General features: G+C 48.4%; 2 protein-coding genes across 7 annotated transcripts in view; one reads left to right on the top strand and one right to left on the bottom strand.

Annotated features, from left to right (window-relative positions):
• The first annotated feature begins 745 nt into the window (after nt 1-745).
• THRB (thyroid hormone receptor beta) overlaps nt 746-20,022 on the top strand; it is a 444,462-nt gene continuing 425,185 nt past the window's right edge. The window contains exon 1 of one of the 6 annotated variants that reach the window (XM_055566908.1): nt 746-808. The gene's annotated coding sequence lies outside the window, so the exon portion shown is untranslated. Of the gene's footprint in view, nt 809-878; nt 1,087-1,149; nt 1,200-1,422; nt 1,861-1,965; nt 2,263-20,022 lie in introns of those variants that run through there. The other 5 variants (XM_055566903.1, XM_055566907.1, XM_055566913.1 and 2 more) reach the window with 5 other exon arrangements.
• On the bottom strand, nt 1,739-2,515 carry LOC129643369 (basic proline-rich protein-like). Its single transcript, XM_055567776.1, has one exon. The coding sequence runs from the start codon at nt 2,513-2,515 to the stop codon at nt 1,739-1,741; it is 777 nt and encodes a 258-aa protein (XP_055423751.1).

Below are 20,022 nucleotides of genomic sequence, written 5' to 3'. Positions count from 1 at the left end.
AAGGAGAACAAACCCTGCAAGTCCTAGGGTGCCGCCTTGTTCAGCGTGAAGGGAAAAAAAAAAAAAAAAAAAAGCCCGGATTTCTTGCCAAGGACCCAGGGGGAAAGCGGGTCAGCGGACTCTGAAGGGAGAGGTCCCTCCATCTCTCCAGGGAATCCTGGGGTCTGCAACGATGCGCCCCGGAGCAGGGCAGTTTCTGAATTCTTGACAGTTCTGTCAAGAGGCTTCTCATCCCTCTCCCCGGAACGCTCACAAGAATTGGGACTAAAACGCACGTCACTGGCTGCAGATCTAGAAAACTCTCCAATAAATCATCGTTCAGACAGTTGAGGCTAAAAAAAGGTCAAAGCTCTGTCAAAACAGTTGGTTATGTTAATACATGTGTACATTGAATAATGAAGTCGGAATTATTTTAATATTATCTGTAAGAAAATCATTATACCCTGTCGTCCAAATAGCTTTCTGGCAACCCGAGCTTCTGACCGATGACATTTTCGTTTTCTGGGTACTGAGAATTTTCACAAGCACGCTTCTAGCCCAGAACCGCAGAAGCCTGCTTCCTCTTCTCCCAGCCTGGACCCTCGGCCTTCAGGACTAGGGTGGGGAGTGGATTTTAGAAGTGCGTATCTGACTCGGGCAGGACTTTTCAGGAGTATAAATTATTTTTGTCTTCCGGGTTTTATTTGGACGTGTCCCGGGCAAAAACAAACTAGCCAGGCGGTCTTTCTGGAACCCGTGCGGAGTCCGCACCGGGCTCCCAGGATGTGCGGGGTGGTGCAGAGAGGTGTCTCCCTCAAGCGCAAGCCAGGTATTTTCAAAAACTTCCAGTCCTGGGGTTGGCGATGGGGGGGACCGCCAGACGCCCGGCGGGAGCGAGGCCCCAGGAGGAGCCAGAGCGCCGCGTCGGCCCCGACACGCGCCACAAGTGGTCTGGAGGAGGAGGCAGGAGCGCGGCGGCCGGGGCCCGGCGGAGCCCGGGCTTCTGGAAGTCACCCCTCCCGGCCCGTGTCCCCGTCCCCCGTCCCTTCCTCTCTGCCGACTAGAGGAATGACGCCCAAGCCCGAACCTCCCTGCGCACGCAGCCGGGTGGGTGGACGCGCGGCCACCAAAACGGCCGCGACATCGCCGCCGGGGGGAGGACTCCGGGGTGGAGGGCACGGCCGGGACGGGGCCCGGGGCGCCCGCACCTGGGGCGGCAGGTGCGGAGGCGGTGAGCCGGGCGGCGCGGGCCGGGTGCGCGGGGCTGGGGGGCGCGGGCCGGGCGCGGCGGGCGCGTCGGGGTGGGGGCGTCGGGGGCCGGCGGGCGCCCGGGGCGCGCGGCCGGGAGGCCATTTCCTCGCAGCGCCCCGGGAGGAGCCGGGCCGGCCTGCTCCGGGCCGCCGCCGCCGCCGCCGCCGGGCGGGCCGGAGGGGAAACCAGGTCACCGGCTGGCAGACGCGGCGCGGGCGCCGGGGCCGGAGGAGGGCAACGGCCCGAAGCGGGCCGGGCGCGCGGGCCCGAGAGGCGGGGACTCGGCGGCCGGGCCGCACTCGCCGCCCGCGCCTATAAAAGTGGAGCGGCCCCGGCGGGCGGCGCGGCCCCGGCCCGGCCGCCCCTCTCCGCCCGGGGAGTTGACATTTTGCAGGACGCGCTCCCGGGACCCCGCCGCCGGGAGGAGGGGGCGGAGGAGGGTGGAGACTGCGGGGCTCGGCCAAGGCGGGCGCGCGTCCTCCGGCGGGCGGCCGTGACGCGGCGGGGATTAACTTTGCATGAATAAGGCGAGTGCGCCGGGGAAGCGGCCCTCCAGCTCCGGGCTCGGGCAGCGCCCGCAGGCTGCCTCCCCCGGCGGGGGCGCCCCACCCGGTCGGCTCCAGCGCCCCGGTAATTCGGCGAGAGGACGGCGCGGAGGCGGGGGTGCGGGGGCGACAGTCCCGGCTGTCCGGAGGGCGGGCGGGCGGGGGTGTCGCGGGAACCCCTCGGGGTGCGAGCGGCGACGCCGAGCGCGCGGGCGGGCGGGCGTGGGTGGGGTGTCAGCCGCCGGGCGCCCGCCCCCGGGGCTCCGCGCCCCGCCGCGGGGAGGAGGTGCCCTCCGGCTCGGGCACCCTCGGGGAGCCGCGGCGTGGGCAGCGGCGGAGCGGGGCGGCTGGGGCGGCCGTGGCCCTCGGACCCCAAGCCCCGGCTGGTTGCCAGCCTCCTTGTGACCCGGAGTTTGGCATCCTCGGCGCCGAACCCAGTGGAAGTTTCCATGATGAGGAAGTTCTATGACACGAGGGTTCGGAAAAGGTTGGCAGACAGCGGGGCTGAGGGGCGGGGGCGGGGGGTGGCGGCGGAGCCGGTTTAAAGGGACGGCGGGTCCCCCCGCCCCTGTTCTGCTGCCCCGGAGCTCAGGGCTTTGCAGGCGGCACGGACCCCGCGGGTGGCGTGCGCCGGTGCCCGCGCCTGGCGACTTGGCGTCTGCCCACCTCCTCGGGGATTTACGGATGATTTCGCTTGCCTCCGGGTCGCGCTTCTTGCTTCGCTTCTCTTGACGCAGCATCTTCCCCTGGGCCGTCTCGAGTCGGTTCCGATCCGCGCAGTGGTGCCAGCTGCGCGCTCTCCCCCACCCCCGCCACCCCTCAGAAAAGGTCTCATTTGGGGGAGTTTTTACTCCTGGTGGATGTGGTCCTTTTTATTTTCCAGCGACCATCATCAGGTTCTTATTACTGTTAAATCTTAAGTCTTCTGATTTGTTTTCAGTGAAGGTGGGGTGAGTGTTTTGGGTCTGGAAGGTTCAATGTAGAATTTTCCCCAAATGGGAAATGTTCAAGGTGGGGTCTGGAAGCATGACAGTTTCGTCAAGTGAAGCGAAGGAAGAGACAAGCGTTTACCTGAGCAGACATCCGCCCTTCTCACACACAGAATTTGTGAAGATTCAAACACTAAGCCTAGTAAATACATGAAACAAAGTCTTCCCCTTAGCATGTTATTGATCCTAGGTGCTTGTGAGAGTCAGTTAAAGACCTGTTTTGAAGTTCAAGAAATTCAGCATTCCTTGGACAGTGTATTAATAACAGAGCACAGCAGTTTCTAATAGTATCAGTATATTGGGTAATGTAGACCTTTGGGGCAATAATTTTATTTGGCCTTCTTTTAGTATGAATATTTCCATTGCAGTAATATGTAGCATGCTCTGGATTGCACAGTGATACAAATTGCATGTTAGAATATTTCACGGATTCATTCTGGATATTCACAGTGACAGATCAGCTCCCTGATTCACTGCTGCTCGCCTCTCCGATTCTGAAACAAGGCAGGGACTAGGAAACACGAAAGAAAAAGGTGTTTTAATGAAAGTTATTCTAAGCAGTGGATGTTTTCAGGAGTTTTCATGCCAGCTGGCTAAGCATTTTATTTGACTTGGACAGAAATTCAATATCAAGCAACATTCAAGATGAGATATGGGAAGGCATTGGTGAACAGTCACTTATTATTCGTGCATGTTGAATAGATATCATCAGAATCTTAATGAGTTTCAAAGTTTAATTGTGTGTTGAAGTTGTGTCATCTGCTAGTAAATGTGATTTGCTTCTATTTTTCAACAAGTGAAAACAAATGATACTGAATTTAGCGATAGACTTTTCCTAAATAAAGCAATTCCTATTGGCATTACAATGCAAAGGCATAATTTTATTGACATTGAAAAATGCTTTTTATAAAGTAACTGACATTAAAAGAGAAATTAGCATTCAATTTACCCCTCTTTAGACTCTTTGTAGCAAATTCTGCTATAGAGGCAAATTAAGAAAGATCCCTTTTAGCAACTTTGGGAAAAGGAGGTTTCTTGAACTTTCCTTCCCAGTGGAGAAAGTCATGGATCCTTTTCCTTTCCTGGGATTTTTGCACTTGCTGAAACATGGTGTGTGGAGCCATAAGTGATATTGCACATTTCGTTTTAGTATGCTCATCTTTTTGAAGGAAATCAGAGTAAAGCTGATTGGTTTCTTGAGCTCCTTTTTGTCATTGTACTGTAAGACTATGTGTTGCTTCTTTTAAGAGCGCTTCCCTGACATTGGAGCAAAGGCAGGCTCCCATTGCTTCTCAGAACCCTTGCATTGTTTTTGCTTACCTTTATCCCTCTTCCGTGGTGTTATTTGGTATCTGAATTGTTCATTTCAGTTGCTACTTGTTGAATACTTGTCTCCCCTGTCTAGAATATAGAGTCCATGAGAAAAAGAGTCTTGACTACCTTGTTTACTCATAATTATCTAGCATCTTGACCGGTGCTTAGCACACAAGTAGGTGCTGGATAAACCTTTGTTGAGTAAATAAATGGTTGTGCCCAAACCCCGTGTTCCCGCAAATACTTAAGTAAGCATCTGAGTGAGAATGGATGGGGTGTGCCAAGGTCTGTACCTGTGTGTGCGCCACGTGTATATGGCTCAGTTTCTCTCCTTTGATACGAAAGCTGGCCCTGTTTTGTGTAGTGACAACTCAGAGTTATTTCTGTGAGCTCTTCCTGGGGGCATTTGCCTTGAGTGCCTGGAAACCCTCAGCAGCGGTTTGTCTTACATGTTACCTTCATTCCCTGAAGACATTGACCTTCAGCTCCCTGGATTTCAGCAGACTCTTTATGAGTTCCAGAGGCATTGTCAGTGCTGAGAGTGAGATTCCAGGGAGCAGACATCACTGGATGATCGCAATGCCTTCTCACCTCGCAGGTTCTGGCAGTGCCTTTGGCCTTGGCAGCCCCAAGGGGCCCAAGGGCATGTGGTGGTGTCACTGGTCTGCAAAAGTAGCTGTTGGGGAAGGGGCGAATGGGACTTTCAAGACCCAGCACACGATACAAATATCCCCTTGCTGGTAGATTAGGAAATACCCTGGGCCGCTACCGTGCATGTAAGTTCAGTCAGCCAGCCTCTTTCCTGTCTCCTTGCCCCGTTTCATAAACAGATTCTGAACCTGATAATTATGGGAAATATTACACTATCTGAGTTTCCAAGTGACGGAGGTGTGATACCCAAGGGGGCGTCTTCAAATTAGCTATTCATGAAAACTCTTGTGGCAGTTGAGACTAAAAGGAAATTACAATGGATGGTTCTGCTCATTTATTTTTGTTTACAGAGTATTGACTTCCAGAAACGTGTATCAGTAAATACAGAGTAAAAAAAAAAAGCCCACAAAGTGATGAGACCAGTAAAAAATGATGAAGGAAGAGAGATCAAAATCTTAGGCATAAATTAAACTGAAATAAGTGCTTATTGCGTTTCAGTTTTTAATTTAGCTCTTAACTTCTGTGTCCAAGTTAACAGAAAAGAAAAGGCGGGGAGGGGGCCACTGAGGTGGCAAGTATGTACAGAACCTGTGAGGATAAATCAGATAACATTTGTAAAGGGTTACCTCTACACGCATGCCAACCAGTTATACTCCCATGAAGTATCCTGTCACGTAACTTGAACTTCATTTCTACAGAAAATGAAGTAAAGCTCTTTATGTGGTAAAGTCTTTTGCCAACCTGTAAGAGAAATAACGATGCAGAAAGTATAGTAATGGAAAGTCACCTAGTGGGACTTTATTTGTGGGGGCCTGAGCTCTGATGCTCAGTGGTAGAGATTTTGGATGCTGTCCCTAGTGCAGAAATAGAGCTCAGACCTAGAGGAATGAATGGTTAACATGTTCTTTAGGCTGACTTTCTCAAATATCCAGTGTCTCAGCCAAGCTTTTGAACTGGAGCAGTCTGAGAGGGCGGTTCAGGTCCAGGTACTGGAAGATGGCCCTATGGCTATAAACCTCTCTCAGCAGGTGGCCCTGATGCTTTGTGTGTTAATCTGTATTGCCAGGTGGCACGGTGATAGAGAACCTGCCTGCCAGTGTAGGAGACACAAGAGACGCAGGGTCGATCCCTGGGTGGGGGAGATCGCCTGGAGTAGGAAATGGCAACCCCCTCCAGTATTCTTGCCTGGAGAACCCCATGGACAGAGGAACCTGGCGGGCTACAGTCCATGGCATTGCAGAGGGTCAGACGTGACTAAGCGCACGCACACACACTGTGTGGTTATCGACCTGCAGGACAGTTTGTTTGTTTCTTTCTGTTTCATCTCTGTCTTCCCCTCTGAACTGTGATGATGGGTTGTGGGTTTCCTCATCCTTGACTCATAGCGCATCTAGCCAAGGCTTTGACATCTGTGCTCAGGGAGATGCTCCTTTGGAAGAATGAATGGGAGGGGCAGAAGGGAACGTGTTTCTCTGTCCTGTCTGGTACCGTGTCTGGTGTCATCTTCTGACTTAGTTTTGTTCAAGTGAATGTTTGCTGTCTGGCTTACATTGTATGTCCATATCACAGCAGAGAATTTTGCTGCTGCTGCTGCTGCTGCTAGGTCGCTTCAGTCGTGTCCAACTCTGTGCGACCCCATAGATGGAAGCCCACCAGGCTCCCCTGTCCTTGGGATTCTCCAGGCAAGGACACTGGAGTGGGTTGCCATTTCCTTCTCCAATGCATGAAAGTAAAAAGTGAAAGGGAAGTCGCTCAGTTGTTGAGAATTTTGCTAGAAGAGCTTATTCTCGTGTCTGAGCTGCTTGAACAACAGACGGCAGGTGAACTCCTTGCTTTATTTAAATTCATTTTAATTACCTGATTTGATTTCTCTTTCAGGCTACAAAGATTTGTGTACCTACTGTGTGCCTGGCCCCTCTAGTTGCTCTGCAGCTCAGCATGTAGCCTAGTGAGCTGTGAGACACTAGGTGATGTTAATGCAGAGAGATTCTGAAATGGTCTCCACTGTGATGGAATGGAATGCCTGTCGGGGTCCCTCACGTGGCCCCCTAAATAAAATAAACTTCTATTAATCTGAGGAGGCGATGGTTTTGTGAGGTTTCCCACCCATGTATATAAGTGTAAATTGCAGCATGATTCACCCAGGACTTTCTTGGGATCCATGTGGTCTGGGATTGAATACGTTTAGGCTGGTGCATCTCTGATTAAGGATGCTCACTCTCCACCTTAAGGGCCTAAAGTGTTAGTCAGTTGTGACATTTAGGCCAGTGGGGGCGAGGAGGAATGTGCACATTACCGAGTCACAAATAGTATTTCCACGTCTTCTCAGGAATCTGCCCAACTGACAGCTAGAATCGTGATCTACATTTAATGCTCATGTTGTTTGGTCCTGCTGCTGCTGCTGCTGCTAAGTCGCTTCTGTCATGTCCTGCTCTTCAAGACCCCATGGACTGCAGCCTACCAGGCTCCTCCGCCCATGGGATTTTCCAGGCAAGAGTACTGGAGTGGGTTGCCATTGCCTTCTCCATTGTTTGGTCCATACTGTCCTAATTTCAAGGCACTTTGGAGACTTTATGTCCTGGCAGCTCTTCTTCTGTGGTACTATTTTTATTGAGTGAGAAACTGAGCTCTGCTCTGAACCTAAGTATCCTTTTCAAGTGACAAGTCAGGAGACCCAGGAATTAGGACCCAGGAGCTTGACTCTCTCCCAGGAAGCATACTGTAGCTTTTCCTTCATGACAGATGCTCTGACATATACATATACATGTATGGATATATATAGGTGTATACAGTGCATACAGTAATATTTGTATTATTTGCATTGTGTAGATAACTGTATAGTAATATGTAGAATAACATATGCATGTGTGTTCCTGCATGTGTGTGTGTGTATGCTAAAAGTGGACTGTAGATGGGGCACATATAACAATTAGGAAAGGACTGAACTGAACTAATTACTCAACTTCCTAGTTTAAAAAAAAAAAGAGCTTTCAGGTATCATGGCTTCTCTTCTGTGATCAAGAATGCAGGGTTTTTTATTCAGAAAGTCATGAATGATGAGCAGATGAAAGCAAAAGCATGGACAGATACGCTGATCGACTGCAGGTATATCTTCTTCATTTGAGAAGTACGCTGTCTGACTCCTCTGGAGGCCCAGGAGTGTCTGTGTTGAGGAGAGTGGAGAAGACAGCCCTTGTTTGGATGGCAGGCTGTGTGATCGTCATCTTCGGATCCCATTGCGTCTTCTGACGCTTGTGACGTAGGTTGTTCAGTGGTTCCCGGGAAGGTCCTGATATACTCCTCCTTCCTTTCGTTTGTCTCAAGGCTGTTTCCCCAGATTTCAGCCCTGGTTGTTCAGAACAGCTGCTCAGCAGTTCATGATTGAGGTTAGCGATCGTGACGTTCTTGGGCTCGGGTCAGCATTTTCCTTTCTCTCTCCCGTCTGCATCAGTATCTCCCCACTTGCATGTCCATACTCGCAGAGGCTCCTCTGACAAGTCTGTGTCCTGTTCTCATGTACAGCGAGAAAGGCACTGCTCGTCTCTGGCTGCAGCCGCGGTTCCCACGGCGAGAGACGCCACAGCCGTGCTGATGTCCCCAGCTGCAAAGCCTGTCGTCAATTTCCGTCCTCCTCCACGCTCCTGAATGTCTGGGCACATCCTGATTTTAGTTTATACTGGTTACTCTATGGGAAGTCCTCAGGTTAACAACTTAATGCAAGTGTTTCCAGAGCCTGCTTTTTATGCTCGTGTACAGGGGCAGCATGTGCCAAAACGTATTTGATCACCATATTCTCGTGTGTGCGTGTGGCCACAAATGGCCAAAGTTGGATGCAAAAGATTGTGAGGAATAATTCATGGTGTTAGTCACTCAGTCGTGCCCGACTCTTTGCGACCCCATGGACTGCAGCCCACCAGGCTCCTCTGTCCATGAGATTTTCCACGAAAGGATACTGGAGTGGGTTGCCATTTCCTTCTCCAGGGGATCTTCCCAACCCAGGGATCGAACCCGGGTCATCTGCACTGCAGACAGATTCTTTCCCGAAAAATTAGTCCCATCTGCTTTAGAGCATGAGAACCCATTCCAGTATTCCTGCCTGGAGAATCCCATGGACAGAGGGGCCTGGGGAGCTGTAGTCCATGGGGTCGCAGAGTTGGACACGGCTGTGGTGGCTTAGCAGGCAGGCTTTAACTTCTGCTACATTTTTTAATTAAAATTACTTATTTATTTTTGGCTGTGCTGGGTATTTGTTGCTGCCGGGTCTTTCTCTGGCAGTGGCAAGTGGGGGCCACCCTCTCGTTGCCATGCACAGGCTGCTCACGGCAGTGGCTTCTCCTGGTGCAGAGCACACGGGCTCCAGGCACACGGGCTCCAGGCGCATGGGCTCAGAGGTTGTGGCTCCTGGGCCTCGTTACTCCTCTGCACGTGGGCTCTTCCGAGATCAGGGATAAAACCCATGTCTTCTGCATTGGCAGGCGGATTCTTTACCACTGAGCCACCAGGGACGCCCCTTCTACTACATTTTATGACAAGCGATCACTCACAGTGAACCTTTATGCTCTTCTGTAGAAAAATCTATCAGTTTGTATTCAATAGTATTTAATGCTGCCACTGTGATGATATAAAAATTAGGCTAAATTGCTATTACTTTAAGAATGTTATAACCATAAAATATCTTTTCTTGACTTCATTTCTGGTATTTAGATAAATTAATTGACTCCAGGCATAGAATGGTTTATTTCTGCCTTATATGTTTTTGTTTACTTTTCTGAATTTCGCATCAGCTTCATTGTAATTTCTCCTCCTTATTTTACTCCCAGCGTCTGGAAACCTAGAATAATGTATTTATATCTGAATTGTAGTTACAACAGGAGGAAGCATACGGTTGTATATCTTTGTATTATTTGTGTTTTATTATTATTATTTTTAAAGATATCAGGGGAACCTTATACAGGAAATCTCAAAAAAAAACAATGTAAATTATGGCCTGTGTGGATGATGAACATATCAATTTATCCTATAGTGTAGTACCTGTGAGGGACTCTTGAAAAGATACTCCTAGGCCCTTAGCTTGTTAATGTGATCTCACACTACAGATTCATACACGTGATGTATTGCTAAGGCTAAGGCATCCTCTGGAATGTACTCTATATGAATTCATTTACTGTTAATTAAAAATGTGTTTTCCGATTTATTTTTATTTCAGGTGCCACAGAAACCAAGCCTTAAAAAAATCAACTTGTTTCTTTTCTCCCGAAATCTATCCATTCCTCAATCCAGCCCTCTATCTCTACATCCACCCCCATCCACTCACCCATCCATCCATTAATCCCTCCATTCCTGCATTCATCCATCCACCCATCCATCCTATACACACTGGGCATCTACTGGGTACCAGGCTCTATGGTAGGTTCCGAGACCCCATGGTGAACATTTAAAGATCCTTGATATAAAGATGCTCAGTCTCCTGGGTCAGTCTACAGGCATTAATTTAGCATAGAGCAGAACACTCCAGTGTTCTTGCCTGGAGAATCCCAGGGACGGGGGAGCCTGGTGCGCTGCCGTCTATGGGGTCGCACAGAGTCGGACACGACTGAAGTGACTTAGCAGCAGCAGCAGCAGTGTTTCTGAGCCTCTGAATCATTGACATTTGGGACTGAACAATTCTTTCCTATGAGGAGCTGTGCTGTGTATTATAGGATATTTAGCAGCATCACTGGCCTCTTACCCCACTAGATACTTGCAGCTATTGAAAAATGTCTCCAGATATTGCCAGATGTCTCATGGGAGCAAAATCACCTCCACTGAAAACCACTGGTGTAGAATTAAAAACCTGGCTAAGAGTGGTGATGTGTGGGTTCCTATCTTGTCTTCCCCTGACTTTGTTGCTTGTGCCCCTATCTCCTCTATAACACAGTAAAGATTAAATGAAGTAACATAGCACTGGACCTGCAGTGAGGTGTTAAATATTAACTGCTCCGACAGAGGTAGAATTAATGCTTCCACAGTTACAATCAATTACAATATAGACAAGTTCTGTGATGGAGTAAGTACAATGTACGGGGGGTGGGGAGAGTTCTAGGAGTAGGAAAACCACATGCAAGTGTATGAAATGGGATAGAAGTATGACACATTCAGGGATTGCAAGGAGCTTAGTTGGATGTGCAGAGGACAGTAAATGAGGCCATGGGGGCAGGTGGGAGCCACATGATGAAGGCTTTTGAAGCCAAATAAGGAAAGTGGGTTTTATCTTGAAGAGACTAAGGGTCAGCGTATGAGAGTTTTATTTTGAAAGGGCTTTTTTGGAGTAGGTCTTGAGTGGGATGGAGACTGGAAATGGCGAGCCCAGTGAAAGGTTCTAGAATAATACACTGACATGAGGGTAGCTGCTAGAACAGAGGCAGTTATATGTTGCTGTGAAGTCTTGGGGAACAGATTTCACTTTCTCCAAGATGTGGCAAATTTTTAACATTTAATTCCAATAAGGAATATTTTTAGCAAGCTGGCTCTACGTTTGGGGTAATTTCAAGTTTAATTTGAAAGCAGATTACATGATAGGTTCTCTTTAAAGTATTTTCAAATGAAGCTTAATTTAAAAACTATCTTACAGCCTATTTGTTGCTCAATATTACTCAAGGGTTCCTCTGCTATTAAGTGTTGATTTTCTGATAGGGATTTTAATACTTTAATGATGAAAATTAGAGATGGGTGGAGAGTATGAATCAGTGAGTGAATGAATGATAATGACCTTATGGAAATACCACTTAATTTAGAGTAAAAATATTTTGGACAAGTCTCTTCACTTATCTGAGCTTTAATTTCCTTAGTCATGAAGTAGTTAGAGTAGGTGAATTAGGCAATTTCAAAGTTATTCTTTATCTGGGTATTATCAGGATTAAGTTCTTCATATTGCAAATTTTAATTTTCAAAAATATTGCAAATATTTTACAAGGACAACCCTTGTAAGTCAAGGACAGCCCTACCTAGGGTGATACAAAGACAAACAATTATTTCTTTTCCTTCTATATGTCCTTAGCATGATACTTCTTATCATTGGTTGGTCTTATTTCTTAGTAACCCAAAACAGATCTTCTACAAACACTTTGTATAATAAGCCATTATAATACAAATGTTGAGCTTTTCAGGACTACTCTGAGAGTCCTACTTTTCAGCTACTCTGTAGTGGAAAAGCAGCCATAGGTAGTATGTAAATAGTCATGGCTCTGTACCAATAAAGCTTTATTTACAAAAACAGTGCCATGTAATTTGCTGACACCTACTATCCCAGCAGGAGTCCAATAGAAATATAAAGTGAACCACATAGGCAGTTTAAAATCTTCTAGTAGCCACATTATAAATTAGTAAAAAAGCAACCAGTGTGTTTGATTTCAACAGTATATTTTATTTCATCTAATATATTCAAAAATTACTGACATAATATGAAATAATAATGAGATTTTTACTTTTTTGTATTGAACCTGCAGTATCTGGTATATATTTTACACTTGTAGCAGATCTCAGCCTCAGCTAGCCACATTTCAAGTTTTCAATTGCCATTGGTGGCCAGTAGCTGCTAGAATTGGGCTGTACAACTTTAGCCTTAAAAATCTATGATTCTATCAAATTCTATGCACAAAGAAACTCGATGCATTATTTCAAGTGATTGAGACACTTACCTTTTCTCTCCATATGTGTTGGTTAGGAAAACATCAAGCTTTGGAAAAAAAAAAAGCAAAAAACGGGTAGGGGCTAAAGAAAGTAAAATTGTATCTTTCACACACGTGAAGTTGAAGATTGCTGTTCCCGATTCACTGGGGGCTCTGCTCTGTGTGAATTTCGGAGACTCCGGATTTCCTGCGTCTTGGTCCCTCCGTCTCCAGCTCAAGGCTTCCGAGGTCACGTCCTCCCTGTGTCAGACCCCTAGAAGGGAAGGGATGGTGCAGAGCGGGCCTCTTCCCTGCCTCGGCTTGGAAGGGACACAGCATCGTTTTGCTCCACTTCCGCCAGCGACAGCGATCACCTGCCCACACCTGGTGAAGTGGCAGGGACATGCAGCCCCGCCTCCCGGATGGCCCTGGGCTGGGGCGGGGGTCGTCTGCCGCCCTCTGCCACTCTTTTTCAGTTCTTGGGAGGCTCTCCTCAGAGCGCTGTCTTGCTGCTTTTGGAGGTGTTGCTGCTGCTGCTACTAAGTCACTTCAGTCGTGTCCGACTCTGTGCGATCCCAGAGATGGCAGCCCACCAGGCATTACATGGTGGAAACCTCTCCATAGTGACGTCTGGGTTTTAGTGCAGGATTGCCCTCCTAGCTGACCCAGATCTGTTTTCTCCCTTCCTGCTCGCTCTTACGGGGTCACTTTTAATCTGCCTACACCTGCCTTTTCCTTTGAGTCTTTGACTGTCATCTTGAACTTCTTGATAAATCTGTGTGGGTCATAATATGTATATAGTGTTGGGAGTTTACTGATCAAGCCTGGTGTAACTGGCACATTACTAATGATGCTGATACATTCTAAAATTTTTCATTGGAGAAGAGTTTCTTACAATATTGTGTTAGTTTCTGCTGTACAGCAAAGTAAATCAGCCTTACATATACATAAGGCCTTCCCTGGTGGCTCAGATGGTAAAGAGTCTGCCTGCAAAGCAGAAGACCTGGGTTCAATCCCTGGATCAGGAAGATCTCCTGGAAAAGGCAATGGCAACCCTGTCCAGTGTTCTTGCCTGGAGAACTCGGTGGACAGAGGAACCTGGCGGGGCTGGGCTACAGTCCACGGAGTCACAGGGAGTTGAATACGACTCAGTGACTGACACAGATAGGTACATACATACATCCACTCTTTCTTGGATTTCCTTGGCATTTAGGTCACCACAGAGCACCAAGCAGAGCTCCCTGTGCTGTACAGGAGGTCCTCATTTGTGCATTTTTTTAAAGGAAACTAAAATGAAAAGTGGAGCTATCAGGAAGCAGAGGGCAGAGCTGATTCTTGGTGCTGACAGAGGAGTTGAAGCCATTTTCCTGGAATCGTTTTACAGAGCTTTAGACAGTTTAAATAAATGACTCATTACATAATATCTTGACTAAAAATAGCAAGTTTCCTAGTATTTATTCTATTTATCATTCCTTACTACAATGGAGAAGCCCAGTTTTTTTAAGTCAAAAAGGATATTTGCTTGTTTTCTTCCCAAATTATAAATGTATTAATGTGTTTGATCAGATATTCAGCCTGTTCTGTAGAAATGCATCTGGTAAAGGAAGTGGAAGAGAGAAATGAATAATAAAAGTGAGGTCAGTGAAAAGAACAAAGAAGCTCTTTCCTTCTGACTCTGCATATTTTACCTTTTTGAAAACTTATCGTTTAATTATTATTAAAATGTCATCTTCTAAGAGTAAGGGACCGGTACTTCATTAAGAAATAGGACCAACCAGTGATCAGAGGTATCATGCTAAGGACATGTAAAAGGTAAAAAAAGAATCATTTGCCTTTATATTACCCTTAGCAGGGCTGTCTTTGATGGCACAGTCTATTTTTGTGAAATATTTTTCAGTAGTTATGAAAATTAAAACTTGCAATATGAAGAAGTTAATCCTGATAAGTGCCTCTCAAGTACATCCAGCTAATACTTTTTTTTCTTTGAAATATAGTTGATTTACAAGGCTGTTAATTCCTACTGTACAGAAAAGTGATTCAGTTATATATATATTTATTTATTTAAAATATCCTTTTCCATTATGGTTTATCATAGGATACTGAGTGTAGTTCCCTGTGGTCTACAGTAGGACCTTATTATTTATCCATCTATATAGTAGCTTGCATCTGCCAATCCCAAACTCCCAATCCATCCCTCATCCGACTCCATCCTTCTTGGCAACCACAGTCTGTTCTCTATGTCAGTGATTCTATTTCATAGACAGGTTCATTTGTGCCGTATTCTTGATTCCACATGGAAGTGATATTGTATGGTATTTGTCTTTCTCTTTCTGACTTACTTCACCTAGTCTGATAATCTCTAGTTGCATCCATGTTGCTGCAAATGGCATTAGTTCATTCTTTTTTATGGCTGAGCAGTCTTCCATCATATATATGTATGACATCTTTATCCATTCCTCTGAAGGTGAATATTTAGGTTATTTCCGTGTCTTGGCTGTTGTGAGTAGTATTGCTTTTGGGGTGCATGTATCTTTTTGAATCCAGCTAATCCTTGCTATCCCGTCACAAGAAAGAACTACTTCTCTCAGTCGCGCCCCACTGGTTACTGCCCGTCACTAGGATCCCTGGGGCAAAGGGTAGCCTGTAGTGTGGGCACCAGTAAAGCCCTATTTTAAAGCCCTGTCACAGAGCAGGTAGGAGAGACATCCCCCTTCTCTGAGAGACAAAGTGCGAATTGCAGGGAGGGTGGAAATGGGGGGCCTGGGGTCCTGGCCTGATTGAGAGCCGGGGCGCTGGGAGGAGATCAGGAGTTATGGGTAGAGGGGTGGCATCACTCAGGCATTGAGTTGGATGCCCAGCTTTGCCACCTTCTAGCTTGCAGTCTCTCTGACAAGTTACTTAACCACTATGAACTCCAGCCACCCCATCTGTACAATAAAAATAGTACTGATACTTCACAGCCTTGTTGAGGACACTAAATGAGATTGTGGTTATGAACTGTGTAGCCAGTCCAGAGTGCCTGGGAGGGCGCAGTACATGGGGAAACAGTCTTATCGTTATCTTATTATTTCAGAAGTTGTAAAATTGATTGTGTTACGTCAACCTGCACCCTAGAAGTATGGAGCCTGATTGTTCCAAAGGCAGGAAATCAAATTTCCTTGATCACTTTGTATTATTAGTTACTCTTTTTTCAGTTTTAAATCATTAGGATGCATTTACTGGTAACAGTCTCCTTTTTATAGTGAAAGTGTTTGTCACTCAGTCGTGTCCAATTCTTTGCGACCTCATGGACTTAAGCCCACCAGGTTGCTCCATCCATGGGCTTTTCCAGGCAAGAATACTGGAGTGGGTTGCCATTTTCTTCTCTACTTTTTAGAGATGTCCTGGAATTTTTCAGCCTCAAGAGATATGTTCTGTGGTCAGTCGTTGAACTCAGGGAACCCTCAGGGTCTGCATAAAATAAAAATAATAGATGCTCAGTTACCTGCCCAGGGCTCCAGCCTCTTGAACACAAAGTTGGTTCTCCCACTTGGACTGAGTGTGATGCTGAAGCTGACTAACTTACTGACTTTTTTTTTTGTAGCATCTACTCTTGCTTCTTGCTCTGATGCTTTTCTGCTTTCCAAAAACAAACTTCTGTCCCTTGTTTGTGTGTGCTAAGTCATGTCCAGCTCTTTCTGACTGTAGCCTGTCAGGCTCCTCTGTCCGTTGGATTTTCCAGGCAAGAATACTGGAGTGGGTTGCCATTTCCTTCTCCAGGGGATCTTCCTGACCCAGGAATGGAACTTGGGTCTGCTGCACTGTAGGTGGATTCTTTACCATCTGAGCCGCCAAGGAAGCCCTCTGTCCCTTACAGTCTAGTATATATTTTTTCCTGCTTCTGTTTCAACCCAGCTTCCAAATATCCTTCATGCAGGGAGCTCCCCAGGCCTGCCCTGGTTTACTAGGATTGTGATCCAAATGATCTCTGTTTCTTCCTTGCTGAAACGTACCCCTTTAATGACAGTTTCCTTCAACCCTTTGTCCAAAGGTAATAGTACATGTTAAGTCTCTTACTATATGGATTTCCTCACTGTTCATTGCCGAAACCTCACATCGGTCAATGAGGTGGCTATTTCGCTGCTGAATTTGAAGTTCTAAGAGGGCAGGGGCTGTGTGCTAAAGAAGTTTAGTGGAGTCTAGATGGCAGGCTCAGAAGGTAGGTGCTGAGTAATGCTGTCCTGCTGTTTTGACCAACCACATGCAGGCTGTTTTTGTATAATTAGGATGAATCTAATTTTAAAATGAACAACCGTGTGTCCTCAGATGAACCAGAATATACACTTACAAGGCGCTGCTGTCCTGCATTATAAATAAGGGAATAGATTGCCCGGCAGAAAAGCTCTGCTGTTCTTTTCCCTTTTTTAAAGAAAAGAGAAAGAAGGAAAGAAAAAAAAGCTCTACACAGCTAAGAACTGAGATAGAAGATCTCCCTGTCCCCCCCCACCTATGCTGGCGAGAAATCAGGGCCCCAAAGTGGATGTTCTCAGCAGAGATGAAACCCAGCCGGCACCCACAATCAGAGAAGACTGGCTTCAGAGGACTCGTAAAGAGCCACCCTTAGGAGTGGCTTCCTGTGGACAGACCCTGAGCTGCACGCCCGTCCTCAGAGACTGTGGGACCCCCTCAGGGCAGGGCTCGGTCCCCGCGGAGTCGGAGTCCTTGGAAGGCGTCGGGTGCATCGTGTCTACTGGCTGCTGCTGGTGGCGTGGGGAGCCCTCGATACACGGCCGCCGTCACATGCCTCAAGCTCCGAGCACTTTCTTGAGATTCCTTAGCGTCTCGGGATGCCCGCTGTAGGGAAGATGAGTGATTTAACATCATCCCGAGGGGGCTTACAGTTCACGTCTCTCCTTTGTCTTGCACGGGTTTGAAACGGCTGATCCATGTTGCTGTTCTGTGGTTTTCGGTCCCCCCCGCTAATCCGTCCAAGTTCGTTTGACCCGCGGCCGCCCTTGTTTCCAGCTTTGCCTGTTCCCGGCACTAGAGTAAGACCTCCCTCCCAGAGTCAAGTGTTACTTATTTAAGTTCTTGCAGAGGTTTGACTTCAGGGGCACTTGAGACTCGTAGGGATTGTGCTTGGGTTCCCTGCCAGCCTCAAGCTAACGATGTGGGAGAGACTGGAATGTACTTGGCATGAGCCGCGTTTCTGATGGTCCGAAAGGAGTACGTCTAGAGCCCGTGGCTCAGCGGATCCCGGGATTCTGTTCTCAGGACCAGGGGGTGGGAAGGTCGGACCCTCTGAGAGAGGGCGACTGAGAACCCAGAGATCTCCCACATCCGAGGAACCTGAGGATCAAGTGACCAACACCCCCAGTGTCCCTTCCAAAGACTTGCCATTAGAGTTTGGGTTCCCCAGAAGCAGACCCTGAGCTGAGAATTGAAATGCAAATTATTTTAGGGGGACGGTGAAGAAAGCACCCATATGAGAGTGGGGGGAAGGGGGACAGGACAGGAATAGCCGCCAGTGAGGGGGTGTTGCCGAACACCTCGCCACTGTGGGCACACTGCAGAGCCCTGGGAGACAGTGTGAAGCGGGTCTCCTGGTTGCCCAACCCAGAGGCAAGGGGGCCGGGACTTATTCACCCAGACTTGCCTGGCATTGGTGCAGGGCTGCCTGCAGAGGCAGTTGATTTCCTGGCATTTCAGGACTGCCACTTGGGCAGCCAAGAGCACGCCTCAAGGCAAAGGAATGCAGTTTCTGGCAGTTGGAAGCCCAGCCTACGGGCGCCGGGGCGGGGTCCGCACCCGCCGCAGGGGAGCCTTTCTCGCCAGAGGCGCGTCACCCCGCAGGGCAGCCCATGGTGCGTTTCCACCCGAGGGTGGCTGCCTTCTCTCCAGCCTGTGCTTGGGAAGAGGCGTAGGCTGCCTTCAGCGGCAGCAGCGGAACCGAGCCCACTGGCGATTGATTGGGGATCCAGTGGAAGGGGCGGGCAGCCGATGCCGGACCCCCTTCTTGAGCTCATCTACATCCACGCTGACTCCCTCTCTCTAGCCCAGTGCCCTAAATAGCCCAGTGGGCCTGCCGAGTGCATTGTCTTTCCTAGTAGCTTCTCCTCTGGCTCCTGTCAGGCTTACCTTTGTACCCCTGGGTCATGGTCTCAACCTGAGCACTGCAGACATCTGGGGGCTGCCAGTTCTTTGCTGTAGGGGCTGCCCTGAGCTTTGTAGAATGTTGGGCAGCCTCCCTACCCTCTACCCGCAGGAAGCCCTGTGTTCCACTCCTGAGTGATGAAGGTGAAAAATGTCTCCGGACCTTGGATGCCAGTTGTCCCCTGGGAGGCATAATTTCCACCACCAGCCCCCCCACCAGAAAACCAATGCCTTAGACCTCAGTTCCAACCCTCATCCCCTCTCTCCCCTAAACTCCGCATTAATTGTCATTACCCTTCACGAAGATGCTGCTCCTCACGGGGGTGGGAAGAGGCATCCGCAGTCAGCCGCCTCTTCCGCCTGCCACCCCATCCCCCGGGGGTCAGGGATCGCTGCCCTGCTCTGTCTGTCTCTCTCTCTCTTTTGCCTCCCTTCCCCTCCCTTCTCCCTTTCCGCATCGTGAACACATGTGATTTGGAAGGTGCCATTCTTCATTTCTGCCTCCCTCTTATTAAAGCGCCCTGCTCAATTCAAGAAAGCAAATGCTGTAATGAGAAATCAGTTAATAAAGTAAGATGTCACATTTAAAAAATCACGCTCATACGCTCACGTTTTTAATCAAATGTGTATGTGCCAGGTACACGCTTGGGTGCAGTGGGTGAGCCCACTCCCTGTCCCTCCAGATAGGTGCACAAAATGATTCCACAGAAGACAGCCTCACCAAAATTAAGACTGTTTTCATTTTATCAATGCACGTATCCTCCGAATTCTGGAGGCAGAGGTGCAGAAAGCCAGTATGGTACCAGGAACAGTTACAGTGACCATCAGTGTTTCCTAGTGTGGGGATTCTGACTCCGTGGCTTAGAATTATGAAATCATGCTTTGAATGCCAGGACTTCCTGCCGTCACATTCAGAAGTGTGTTATGAGTGTGTCCACCTTGATGAGTAGGTTACACAGTTTAACAGGTGCCTGAAACGAAAGGTTAGTAAGTCACACTCTGGTTGGCCGGCATCATCTTTGCGGCCCCTGCTTTGCTGAGACAGACAAACTAATTGTCCACAATTTGGGGTGATCCCATCCAGAAGGCTTCCCAGCAGTCACCAAAAGAGTGGCCTTGTCCCTGCTTGTTTTGGCGGAGGTTGGTTCTGGAGGAAGGACACAAGAGGAGAAGATGAAAGCGTAAGGGGGCCTCCTCTGCAGTGAACGCAGGCCACCCCCACCCCGCTTGGAGGCAGCAGGGCTGTGCGGTGGTGGGGAGGTGTTTCACACCGCCCTGCTCCTCTGCACCCCCTCTTCTTAGCCTGCTACCCCCAGACTGGTCCATCCATACCTCCCCAGGCACAAAGGCAGAATCTCGCACCCCAGCCCAGCCCAAGCAGACGCTGCGTTTCAGCACAGGCCCCCGGGGGCTCACTGCAGTAGGAGAGGAACTTCTGTTCTGCCTGCATCTTGTCTATGAAAACACATGGGGTGCAAGCATAGAAAAGAGTTACAGGGTAACCTCGGTGGACAT

Source organism: Bubalus kerabau, chromosome 2 (assembly GCF_029407905.1).
Source record: "Bubalus kerabau isolate K-KA32 ecotype Philippines breed swamp buffalo chromosome 2, PCC_UOA_SB_1v2, whole genome shotgun sequence".
NCBI lineage: Eukaryota > Metazoa > Chordata > Mammalia > Artiodactyla > Bovidae > Bubalus > Bubalus kerabau.
Note: the sequence above shows the minus strand (reverse complement) of the source record. Positions and strands in the feature narration are given on the sequence as shown.

Bases quoted from the DNA above. Each gene is read 5' to 3' on its own strand.
- LOC129643369 (XM_055567776.1), bottom strand. From the start codon at position 2,515: ATGCTGCGTCAAGAGAAGCGAAGCAAGAAGCGCGACCCGGAGGCAAGC.